Raw genomic sequence first — 13,524 nt, 5'->3', positions numbered from 1 at the left:
GTAACCAGGAAATTAAAAATAACAATGATTCTCTACTACTGCCAATCTTGTATTTACATAAATAAGACAGACAGACAGACAAACAGGACACATTTGGAAGTGATGTTTTGGCCACGATGATGAAGCAGAATAAAAATGTATGCTGCACGAGACAAGTGCACTTTTTCATGTCAAGGACCCCCAAATTGACACGTATTAGTCCGCGGACCCCCATTTGAAAAGATAAGCCAGGGACACCCATAAGAGAAGATTTTTACGGCTCTAGCAGTGAAACGAATTTCACCCACTTTGATTTCATTACATAGATATTCCACTGTTACGTCTTAGCTTACGCATGTTTCATGATAACTACCTTTTATGAAAGTGATGTATTGCCATGCTTTTTTGTTCTTGCTTATTGTAAATCGCTCTTGATTAAGAGCGTCTGCTAAATACCTACCCTGCAGCAAGCCAGTCATGTTCTCACGCGCGCCCCCCCCCTGTATTTAGCTACAAGTCACTGAAGTCAGTAAGGATTGTTGGATATTTTTTCTGCTGTTTTCCTTCATGCTAAACTCAGAGTTGTGTGTTTCCACTATTAGATAGATGATCCCGTGGGGGAAATTAAGAGGCATGAGGAAGCAGCAGTTACAGAAGTACAGCATACAGCCATACAGGGTAAAATAAGTATTACCGTACAGGCAAAACACTTCTGTAAAACCAATGGCAGGTCATAAGCCTTATAGTACATTTCCATTGATGTACGCATCATGTTATACAAACGTTACCTTCTTTGGTGAATAGCTGATTTCACTCCTCTAGGTCATGTCCTAGTCCAGTGCACTTATCACAGATGGCTTAATATAATCAGGAAATGTGCTGTTTGGGTCCTTATACTCGCAAACTGGAAGCAAGCAGCAATGATTTCCTTTGATAATGTTTCTTTCTGGCTGAAGAAACTGAGGTTGGGGGTTACGAGTTTGAGTATACGACGTGATTCCTATCCTGTTTCCAGGCATGGAAAACACTAGCATTCAAAAAAATTCCATGGCTTTTCCAGGAATTGTTGCCCAGTTGTGAACTGTGAAATGTTATAGAGGTCTTCAATAGGGGGTCCGGGACCCCTAGGGGGTCCTCAGAGTTACTATAGGGCAGTCGCCAAATCTTTGTGTGATAAGAACTTTGTTTGTTTAATTTTTTTACAGTAACCACCCTGGAATCCCTATTCTGAGGGTGACGTTAGCCGGAAATAGCAGATCTACAAATTGTAGATCGGCTATTTCGGTCTTGTGTAGAGGGGGAAAAAGAGCAAAGTACTGAGGGTATTGAGGGTTAAAGTGGTTAAAAGACCGAAATAAACCAAAAAAATATGAATTCACTGATAGGCAATGAAGTCTATGAAATCTATGAAAAAGTTGCAACACAATTGTAGTGCAGGGGCTCCCTGCTTCAGCTCTCTCTCTCTCAGCTATAAGTTGGAGTGATATTTCTCCACCACCAGAGTGGCCTTTTGTCTTCTATTTCTATCTTTGGGGCTGGTGTGACTGAGTTGTAACTGCATTTAGCAGCTTGCTCTGGCATGCTGGACTTGGCCGTGGTTTTCCTGAGGTAGGGAATCATCCAGTTTGTGCACTGACCACTTAATAAATAATATCATCCTGGATTTGGCTCAAAACCTTGCTTTGGTAAATGTCATCTAGTCTGTTTATTTTCTGTTTCACTCCACTCCACTGTCCAAACAGAATTGCTTAAATAATTACTTTAGATCATCCCCAGGCAATGTAAAACTGCAATCTGTAACTTTCATGTCCTATACACAGGATCCAAACACGGGTCCCCCCCCACGCATGTGCCTGAATTCTTGCTGTTTGGGCTTTAACGGAGAGCACGTTTTGTTTCCATCGTTTCCATTTGAGTTTCAGGCGAGTTCAACCACAGGATATGAAAGTCTCAATCGGTAGACCACCTCCAACCACCGCAGTTGTGTTAGTTTTACCATACGGATCGTTTAAAATAACATTTTATTCCCATAAACAAGCTGTGGATTGTATCTTGAATACACATGACATAAATGCAATGTCATGGATTGGATTCCCAGGCTCTGGACCTGTGTTTGCGTGCAGTCTGTCTCATGTATCTCTTCTAACCGCCGAGAATCCTTCCCTGTAAAACAGGGGTCTGGAACAGGGGGTCCGGGACCCCCTAGGGGGGCCTCAGAGTTACTACAGGAGGTAATGTGATAGGATATTATTTTAGCGTAACCACTTGAACCCTAGCATCCCTAGGGGAACTTTAGCTCAAAACTAGCAGATCTACAAGCTCCCAACGTTGGCATTGTGAGGCATTTTGGTATAGAGGGGAAAAAAGAACAGTCAAGTCATCTTCCTACCTGTAGCAGACCGAGCTGGTAAATGAGGTTGAAGCCGACTGATGATGTATGATGGTTCTTTATTAATCAACGTGAAAACTAAAAACAAGCACAAAACACATAATCAAGATAATCTGTCAAACAAATACTTTTCCAATAGAAGGTGCATACCAATTACAATAATAAACAATAAGAATAAAACGACAGAAACAAATAACCATAAATTACATTATTCTTCCAGCTAGGTGCTATATAGCCCCTCTCGGAACCCTCCATAAAGCTTTTCTGAAATTTGGATGTCACTTTATGTAGGGTCCCTGTGCGTATCTATATTTTCGTATGGGAATGTTGTAACGCGGACATAAATATGCTCGGTAACATCGTATCTGCGCCGTTTGACGGCCTGTTTTCCTTTGAGGGCTTCTGAATCTGTGAACTATAAGTACCTATACATACCGCTGCGAATATCTCCTGTGGCGCGGAAGCCGTTAAGTATTTTTAATCTTTGTTTGACCGATTTGGTCGCTTTGATTCTTCTTGTTTATTGACATCCAATTGTACCGACTCCCGATGTGCGGTTGGCTTGTGCCGGCTACGTTCCTGCCTCTGATCTGCTCTGTCATAGCTATAGCGCCACTAGCTAGCCAGATAGGCGGTACAATGAGGTGTCAATAAACAAGGAAGGAAAAGAAGAATCAAAGCGACCAAATCGGTCAAACAAAACATTAAAAATACTTAACGGCTTCCGTGCCACAGGAGATATTCGCAGCGGTATGTATAGGTACTTATAGTTCACAGATTCAGAAGCCCTCAAAGGAAAAAAAGTCCTCAAAGAGCGCAGAAGGAGTTATCCGAAGGTGTTTACTTTAATTTATGTGTGCGTACCCGGTGGCAGGGTGGAGCTGGAATAGGACCCAATGCTCTGGGTCGTCAAAAATGTCAGAAACTTCAGTAGCTTTGGGTTCTGCTTGTAGGGCTAGGTGCTATACTGCCATTACCAGGTGTCCCAGAAGCTACATACTAATTCCTACACGGGTTGTGTTTATAACCACGCCCCCAGGCAAGTTAAGTTTACTGAGGTTAAGGTTAGGGTTAGAGCAGGGGGGCAGTCAGCCAGATATTTCGTGAAGCCTCTTTTGAAATCGGGACTTCCTGAAAGTTCATATAATGGCCTGTTGTGGCGCTGGACTGGACCCAAAAAGCCCCATAGCTCCATAGAGGCCCATGTATTTGGGCCCAACTTCACCTAGACTGTATTACCTTAATAAACATGGTCATGAATACTTTCTGCTTCCAGTCACTAGTTTAAAGTCTCATTTCTAATATATATATTCTTTTTGGAAAATTACCATAAAGTCGCGTATGTTCTGAGGGGCGTGGCTACCGTTACAGTCTATGATCGGGATCCCCCACCCACTCGAGTCAAAATAAAAACCAACGGAGAAGAAGGGGGGAAGTCCCGCCTCGTTGTCTGGGCCAGCCAATGGCCAGCTGGACCAGAACGGATCAAGAAAGATGGCGACTTACAGTGCATTAGAGTGCAAGGAATTTCAGGCTTCATTTTACGTTTATGTTAGACCCGGGGAACGCTTTGTCCATATTTTTTACAGTCTATGGGTTAGAGTTAGGTTTAGGTATAGTTTTACTGAGGTTGGGGTTAGGTTTAGGCTGTCAATCACAGCGACTGGCCAATCACAGCACGTAGACTGCACTACCCGTGTAGGCTTTGGTATGTCACGTCCCAGAAGCATGGCATCAACGCCCATATGAGTTTCAGGAAAGCCACTAAACCAAATAATATTTATTATTAATATAATAAAAAATAATATATTTTTCTGCACTCACTTTGATCCATTTGGGTGTCCGTTTCATCCCGTTCCTCAGATGATATTAGACTTCTTTCATTGATCTGTTCCAAACATTTCTCCCTACTCACACACAGGGCTGTCTTTATCTGTCATTGTGTCTCTGGTGAGTGAGCGTGCTTCCTGTGAGCCTGCACAGCCTTTCAAAATAAAAGCATTTCGTCTCAGGGTCTGTTGACTGTTACACAACCTGAATAGTGACACGTCCACTTTGGTTCCCACTTGAGGGCAAGAAGAAGTCTTTTTTGGTCCCAGTTTAACTTTTAGGAATCTGAAGCAATTCATTTGGTTTAAAATTATGTGGGGGAAGAAACCCTGGTGGAAGTATTGACAGTATTGAATCCAACATACACTGATAGTGCTGTCAAACATGAAGTTATACATATCTGTGAAAAAGTGTATATGTAATGGGAGGATCCCTGCTTTGTCTCTCTCTTAGCTAAGGGGTCTTTGGCCTGAAAAGCATTGACGAGCCCTAGCTGTTGTAAGACACCCATGTCTTTGTCTCTCATGTCTGTCCCTGAGCCACCAGCTGATGTCTGCGGTGTCCCCGCTATAAGACACCTAAATGTCTCTGTCTCTCAGGTCTGTCCCTGAGCCACCAGCTGATGTCTGCGGTGTCCCGCTATATAAGACACCTAAATGTCTCTGTCTCTCAGGTCTGTCCCTGGACCACCAGCTGGTCTCTGCGGTGTCCCCGCTATAAGACACCTAAATGTCTCTGTCTCTCAGGTCTGTCCCTGAGCCACCAGCTGATGTCTGCGGTGTCCCGCTATAAGACACCTAAATGTCTCTGTCTCTCAGGTCTGTCCCTGGACCACCAGCTGGTCTCTGCGGTGTCCCCGCTATAAGACACCTAAATGTCTCTGTCTCTCAGGTCTGTCCCTGGACCACCAGCTGGTCTCTGCGGTGTCCCGCGTGCGTCTGTCGGAGAGAGAGGAGGAGAGCCTGTCCTGCTACCTCCAGGCCTGTGATGCTGCCCTGTCCTTCCTGCAGGAACTGGATAGGGTGTGTGTCATTTATTTGAACTAGTCGGCCACTGGCCTACTTGGGAACCTAATGATATACGTAGTCATAGCACCCGTTTGGTGTCCCACATGGAGATCTGTGTATGTGCCTGCATGTATGTGTGAAGACTGCAAACTGAAAAGTGTACTTGGGAATCAATTCGGCCCACTGTCAGAGCCTGATTGGTTGAGCCTCAATCGGCTGAGGCAGAGGCTGGAAATTGCACAGGTGAAAGGAGTTGGCCACATTAGGCCCACTGGCTGAGCCTGGCCCAGGTGAAAGGAGTTGGCCTCATTAGGCCCACTGGCAGAGCCTGACCAGAGCCTTTTGTGGTGGTTCTGGAGAACCGTGGGTCCGACCGACTCGATACCTGGCACTGCACTCTCTGTGGGGGTGTGGAACGTGTGTGTCGAATATGAAGTCGGTGGGTCAAACAGTTCTCGAGTTACGTAAATTACAACCGTACACACACACACTTACGCACGCACGCACGCACACACACACATGCAGAGACGTGGCGCATTTATAGTAGGATAGGGCTGTCACGATGACACGTTTAAGTTGACCATTATTATATCAACTATATAACTATATCAAGAAATGACTGACATGACTGACATTTGTATACATTTTATACTTAATGTAAAGGGAATAGCTGATCTGCTATTTCTGCTTTTCTATGTATGCACATTTCTCAACATGAAAACGATTATGATGATTATGACAACATTATTGTGGTTATCTCAAATAATTGTGATTTGACAATTTTGTAATAATTGTGAGAACGCTAATCATGCACCAAACCTCTCATGTATGCGTGTTTGTAAAAAATATTAGCTGCCCATATGTACCGCAACCGCAAGCTGCATTTTCCATTTCAATTAGACACCTATACTTCTCCGGTGTTCATACTCATTGTGCTGCGTTGTTAGTACCTGTTTTATGTACATACATGCTGCTATAGGATAATAATAGTCTTAGGTTTGAAAATAGCCACATCTGCAAAGCTCACAACATGTCTGTCACGTCGTGACGAGTTGTGAGCGCGGCTATTTCCGTCCAGCCTGTGCTTGATTGGTATAGACTCCCCACTCGCTGACAGTAAAGCATATATATGTCATCATTGTGTCATTTTAATTTCAACATACCTATAAACTATAATAGCACGTATAATGTGTGTGCGTGTGCGTGTGTGCGTGTGTGTGTGTGTGTCATCAGATGGTGACCACGCCTCATGCTAAAACAGCCAAGGCCAGCCTCTCGTCCCCCCCTGTGGAAATGGACCTGGGCTACTTCCAACAAGCGGCCCTGCAGAGCGCTTACCTGTGTATGCTACAGAGAGGGTGAGTCTACAGCCGCACGCACGCACACACGCTCGCTCGCACGCACGTGTGGCTCAAGATGGAGCCCTACATGCGGGTCAAGACCCTAATCAGAGATCCGGAACTACCCATTAAATGAAACGGCAATCTGAGAACCCATCGTCAAAAAATTAGGGAAAAACAGCGCCCTCTTTTCTTCAGTCTGTCTTGAGAGACTATAATGAACCTGTGGTCCATATACATTCTGTTCTGCCAATGGCCAGGAGGTGTCAGTGTTGCCATGGCTTAGCGTCTAGAAATTGAAACTGGCACAGCATTTGGAATTGTGAGTGGCATAGTAGGCCAGGGTGGCACACATAGTGACTGTTCCCCCATCGAGGTTTCACTACGAGGTTTCAGGCTGGGCAGCTTACGAGGTGCAGTAGTGGAAAAAATGTACTCAAACGTTTCAATAATGCAACGTAGAAAATATAGAAATATGTTAAAAAAAAAGAAAAATCTAAATGTACTTGAGTAAAAGTACAAAAGTATTGGCTTGAAAATGTATGTTTAAAGCACCAAAAGTAAAAGTACTCATTATGTATAGAATGTCTCATTTCAAGTTTCCAAATGTATACAAATCTTTTGAAAAATGTGTCGCATCGCGTGGGTGCGTGCGCGTGCGTGCGTGCGTGCGTGCGTGCGCGTGTGTGTGTGTGTGTGTGTGTCAGGCACCTGGCTCAGGGCGCTCACCAGCTGCGGCGGGTCCTCAGGGTGGTGGAATCACGGGGGTCTCAGAATTTTAGGAAGGTGAGTCGTCTCTATCTCTCTCTATCTCTCTCTCACGCACGCACACACAGAAAAGGTAATCACTCACACCACCCTAATCTATCGTTTCAAATAAATATATGGGTTGCAGTCCATTCAAGGCATTATCTTGTGTCTGCCCACCATGCAGTCTGCAGGGAAGAAGCTGGCCGAGGTGTTGTTGAGCTCAGTGAGCGAGGACAGCTACTGGGCCCCGCTGGGTCCTCCGCCCTCCGCCTGGCTTCAGAGGGAAGGGGCCGCCGCCCCCAAGGACGCCCTGTACCCCACCGTCAAACCACCCCAACGCTACCCCTCGGATGGGTTGGTTGCTCTTTAGATTTCTTTCCCTCTGTCTGCTGAGTTTTCCGTTAATTACCGTGTGTTAAGTGTCAGAGGCAGTGATATTTAAAGGCGGAGTCAAATCACCTGATTGGCTGCTGCAAAGTGCTAGGATTTGTGAACAGATTTTGACAGTGTGAGAACGGAAATGACGAGCTATGATAGTGCTGGAAGCGTTGGTTAAGATCTTCCTTATTGAACCTTCGCTAAAAGCTACATTTGCAGTTCGGCCATAATGTCGTCAGGACAGCCTGCATGGCAACGTGACAGGCGGTGCTTAGCGAGCAGTCTTAATATATCCCCAAAACAGAAACAATAGGTAGGAAATAGAGATTTATAATTAATATAAAATGAGATGCAGGAAGATAATGAGTACTTCAGCCAACAAGGTTGCTCACTGAAAAAAATGCAACACATACCCAAACGCACATAAAGCTAAGTATGGACAGAAGAAACACACTCTACTTCTCTGTGATATATACAATGCTCTGCTCAGTTCTATTAGGGCCCTAGCTGTGTACACGAGAACACTTAGCAGCACATGACTAATCCTATCCCACACTATCACGCTCACACATCTACATCTATGTCTCTGGGATTAGAGGGAAGAAAGAGAGGAGTGGAATTGACCCCGAGGAACGTATTATAACGAGGGCTGTTGTATTGCTGGGGCGGCCAGGCTTGCGTGTAAACCAGTTGGTCTGTAAAGCGCCCGCTGCGATAGCATCTTGTAAATGCCTCTTCTTCTTTTTTTTTGGGCTCGACCACAGAGTGAAGGAACGGAGATAAGGAAGGAGGGCAGCAGGTGGGTAGGTGGAGGGGGTGAGGAAGCAACACGAGCTCAGAGTGTTTGAGACAGCCAGGGGCTGACATCCCGTAAGAGGGCACTGTCAGGCAAAAATAGCGAAATTAGCAGATCTACAAGCGCTTGTAGATCAGCTATTTTCGGGGCGCAACCCAGCACTCTTTAGCTATAGTGGAGATGCGGTGTAACGACATGGATTTCTAAACAAAAAACACCCTCTAGACCTATAATAAACTGATACTTAACCCATTCAGGACGGGACCCGTTTTGGTGTTTTAAGCATTATGTTATACTTTAGCTATTGAAAAATAGCAGTTTACGGCCATACCACCCTGAACACACCCGGTCTTGTCTGATCTCGGAAGCTAAGCAGGGTAGGGCCTGGTCAGTACTTGGATGGGAGACTGCCTTGGAATACCAGGTGCCGTAAGCTCTAAATCCTGGTCTCTAAAATGCCTCCCCCTGGCCAACCGGCGTAGCCTGGCTAATAAGCCAGACTAATATCACTCTGGCTTATTAGCCAGGCTACAGCCGGAGTGCCTGATGGAGGGGAAAGGAACTGGTTGGAATAACGTGTTCCTTCCATGCGCTACGTCCAACCAGGGTAACACTCCCCTGTCAGGTGTAAAGGAGCAATGAGTAAGCATGAGTTCAAGTCCGTTGCTCTCCCCATGTCCCCCATATATGGGGACTAGGTTGGTGGAGGGTGTGTAGAGCCCAGCATCACATTAGATCATTGACACAGGGGTGAAAAATGGGTTACAAAATCGTGTGATAAAAATGATTAAAAACAAATAGCAGATCTACAAGCTCATAGTGCACTCGGTGCCACGTTACGAGATATTTTTGAAATATCGTCATATTTATATTTCATATTGCTGCGTGAGGGGGTCGTGATTTTAGTTTTTTTTTTTAGATTTAATTATAATAATGGATTGCATTTTTATAGCGCTTTTCTATGCACTACGTGCCTACTCAAAGCGCTTTACAATGGTCCATTCATTCATACATTGGGAGGTGAAGCGGCGAACAGTCAACACCAGCGTCCTCACATTCACATACCGGTTGGGGTTCAGTGTCTTGCCCAAGTACACTTTGACGTGTGGACAGGAGGAGCCCGGATTCGAACCGCCGACCCACGGATCATTGGACGACCTGCTCTACCTCCTGAGCCATGTATTGTGAATGATTCACATAACTTACAGTATAAGCCTCTCCTGCTCAAAGCACTTCATGCATCTCTAACTATATAAATAAATAGTCAGGCCATGAGTGCAGATTGCATCATCTTGCGCCAAGAAGGGCTCCTTAGCAACATAACAAGAAAAGCTGTTGTCGTTGTCACCCACAGCACAGGTTTTCTGGCAGGGTGTCTGTCCTGGTGTCTGTGGCAGGGACTGCACAGCCTCGTTCTACTGACTATCCTCGCTGGGGAGGGGGGGGGGGGGATGCAATGATGCGATGCGATGTTATGTGATGCGTAGCGTCACCAAGCGCGTCTTTGAACTGTACCCAAGCGATCTGATAGTAAAATATTCATTCAATCTGTATGTATTTTAGTTTACATCAATTTGCATGTTTCACTTTCAATCAATCTGTATCTGTGTATCTGTAAGACTGCAGGGCTGCAGCCTGCAGACTATTAAGAAATTACTTTGAAAAAATGGAAAAAATGATGGAAAAAAGTTAAACTTGCAGAGTGACAGATTACTTTACCTGGGTTCTTCCTACTGCTGACTGCTGACATGACGTAATAATCCCATCTAGTGCTTCATTAGCGCGACGGAACGTGACAAAATAGTCTACAGCTGAGCTTGTTGTGCTGATGACAGGCAGCGCAGCGTGCCATGAACACAGACATAACATAACACACACGTTGAAACGAGGTGGTAAAGATAACAAGCAAGACGCTGAACCCCTAATTGCTCCCCCGATGTGCCTTGCATGGTGTCCTCCGCCATCAGTGTATGAATGTAATCCACAATCTATGTAAATTGCCTTGGTTAAACGCACTATATACAGACAGTACATGCACCATTTTCACACTGGCCACACAGCCCGCCAATGCGAGTGCTTTCCTTACATTTAAAATGCTGACAAGTTGACCCATGTGTATTAGCCGCTTCTGTCAGTGCAGTACCGCCCCAACGTTAGAGGTGGGTCATGGTCCGGGAGGATGTTGGAGGTGATAACCTCCATTTTCTTGGCATTCAGCGCAAGTACAAACCTTAGCACACTGTCTCCATTCTGTGGTCGACAGCTCCTATACAGTAGCTGTGCACTGCATGCTCCAGATTGCAGGCAGATGTCTTATGTATTAGTCCAGGTCCATTTGGGCCGGAGCAGTTAGGCCAAGTGCTCCTCCTGTCCACTTGATGGCCTGCCAAAATGCATAGTCCAGGATTCTGATGATGTCATGCAACGTTCCTGTTTTAACCCCAGATTTTAACCCAGGTTTCCTGCGGGAGTCCTGAAACGGACTCCTGTCAAAGGTTGTGTCCAACCTATAGACACAGGATCTAAATGTCTATAGAACACATGTAGGAAAACCAAATATAACCACCCCGGTTAAATTATTACTGAGGATTTGGGTCCCAGAGATAAAAAGAAAAGAAAAGAATGGTATACTATCAAATGTGAGTCCGTGGCCTAATCGAGGACCCCAGTTGGAACGGGTCAGCAACAACGTTGTTACGACGGCGCATTATTCCGACGACTCGCCCCATTACTAACGCTGTCCCTAAACCCTCACCGCACACAAACCACGTTGACGGACTAATTCGCCGTCGGAATTATTATTATCATTGCATCCGTCCCCGGATGATGACATAGGGCCATGCCGGCAAGGCCGGGGGAGAAATTAAGGCCCCATATTCGTAAATATGGACTCTCTAGCCGCAGTTTGTTGTTGTTGTTCCGTGTTTGTGTGAGTGAGTGAGTGAGTGAGAGAGAGAGAGAGAGAGAGAGAGAGAGAGAGAGAGAGAGAGAGAGAGAGAGAGAGAGAGAGAGAGAGAGAGAGAGAGAGAGAGAGAGAGAGAGAGAGAGAGAGAGAGAGAGAGAGAGAGATACCTGAGAGATATGTTGTGTGGTGATACACCAATGGCGGCCCGGGTTGCGTTACAGCGCCAAAGGTGAGACCGAAACTAGACACTATCTATAGCCGTGGAATACGAGTGTGAGTGTGTGTGTGTTTGTGTGTGTGTGTGTTTGTGCGCATGCATACTGCATATGTCTTTGTGTGCGTCATTTCCGCCACACCTACTTCCTGTTTCCTGTGTGTCCCGGGCGGCAGGTGCTTCTGTCCTCAAGACGTGGTGGAGGAGGCTGTACTGCTGCTGCTCATTACTGAATCCATGGTGAGACACGCACACACACACACACACACACACACACACACAAGCACACGCGCACACACACACACACACACACACACGCGTGTGCATGCACAGGCACACACTCGCGCACAGGCACATACTCGCGCACAGATGCACACGCGTGCGCATGCACATCTCTCTTTCTTTTCTGTCTTTGTCTCTCCCCTTCTCTGCCCCCCGTCTCCCCTTCCTAATCAAGGGAATTTCCACCAGCATCGCAGGAGAGACAAATTAGCAAACATTCAGTGATTACATTAGTCCTTGCATGTTATAGACAGCAGTCCGATGTGTGTAATGTGTATATAGGACACGGGCTGCCCTGTCTGTGACAGTGACAATGACCAACGACATTAAACTCCCATACCTTGGGAGAAATAGAACAATGTGTGAACTAGGGATGTCCCGATACACCTTTTACGTTCCCGATCTGATCCCGATACCACAATTTCTGTGTTGTAGCCAGGGGAGGAATTTCACGGCGGCCATGGCCGTCGTTGCCCCTCTCTTTGGCCGTGTGCCCCTCGAAAAAGTATATACCCATACGGCCAAAGTGGCCGTGGTGCCCCAACCGGCGCCCACAGAAGTTCATTTTACAGTTTTTCCTCTGCGCAATTTTCCAGTCATTACGTTAACCAATGTTCCCCTAACGTCCCGCGCAGAACAAATCTGTGTTGTAGTTGTGTTGCCAAGTGGTTTGATTCTTTTGCGGTACTTTGCCTTCATAACTACCCCCGCTGCCGCTGGTCTTCATGACACACGCACACGCGCACACACCCGCACGCCTCCTCCTCTGTGCCACACATACACGCACTGTCTGACAGAGTAAACAGAGAGGCATTTAGCCCACACGCTGCCTAGTGTAGCTAATCTAGCTATCCGGTCAAACTGCAATTATCACTCAAAACAAAATAATGTTTTCTACAGTTGCGACAGTGTGGCGGTCCTACGTCACATGCATTAATGTTGGTTGCTGGTCGGACATGGTCCAGCTGATTTCTTTTTGTCTAATGCGAAACAGCGTGGCTGTCCATACAAGGAGGAGGAGAGATGATCTACCCCATTATCGATCTAGCCCACCAAAACAAACATAAATGTACTTTTGCGTCGCATTACGGATAGCTACAGAAAGATACCATGGATATAATGAAACAATTGTTCCCCTGTGCACAGCACACACTGTCTCCAGCCAGGTAAGAACAAAAAACTGATTTGAAGCTGCACTTTCACTCAGTCCTGCAGCGGTGCAGCCCCACAATGGAGAAATGATCTTATCTGTCACTAACCTAACCTCTCTACAATGCCATGTTATTTAATATATTAGTTTAGCACAAAATATAGGCTTTTCTAAACCAAGCCCTTATTCAAAAGTTATGTAGGCTGTCATTGTATTTTCTGTGAATTAACTCAGTTTAACCCTAATGACCCATTTAAATTTCAAGGACCCCCAAATTAAATGTATATGAATTAGCCTAGGGTGACAGGGTCCTAGGCCATTTTATTATGATTTTCATCTCTGGACTGGGACCCCAAAACATGTTTACAACAGCAGCTACTTATATTTTATTATTTAAAGCTGTGATTATTTATTTAAGAAGCACTGTTCTGAACCAATGTTCGCCTTGAAAAAAACCTTTAAGCTAAAATAATTATGACCGGGGACTAATTGATGGCCTTCATG

The 13,524-nt window shown here is 45.5% G+C and overlaps 1 protein-coding gene across 1 annotated transcript in view; it reads left to right on the top strand.

Annotated features, from left to right (window-relative positions):
* ttc7a (tetratricopeptide repeat domain 7A) overlaps positions 1–13,524 on the top strand; it is a gene marked incomplete at its 3' end in the record, with an annotated part of 92,464 nt that overhangs the window by 10,607 nt on the left and 68,333 nt on the right. Inside the window, exons 4-8 of the mRNA XM_083775338.1 lie at positions 5,090–5,220; positions 6,439–6,563; positions 7,253–7,331; positions 7,480–7,649; positions 11,765–11,828. Of these exons, the coding sequence (XP_083631464.1) occupies positions 5,090–5,220; positions 6,439–6,563; positions 7,253–7,331; positions 7,480–7,649; positions 11,765–11,828 (569 nt within the window). The remainder of the gene's footprint in view (positions 1–5,089; positions 5,221–6,438; positions 6,564–7,252; positions 7,332–7,479; positions 7,650–11,764; positions 11,829–13,524) is intronic.

The sequence above is a fragment of the Protomyctophum parallelum genome (genome assembly GCF_964188405.1).
Source record: "Protomyctophum parallelum genome assembly, chromosome: 10".
In the NCBI taxonomy this organism is placed as follows: Eukaryota; Metazoa; Chordata; class Actinopteri; order Myctophiformes; family Myctophidae; genus Protomyctophum; species Protomyctophum parallelum.
This window is presented reverse-complemented; position numbering and strand designations above follow the sequence as displayed.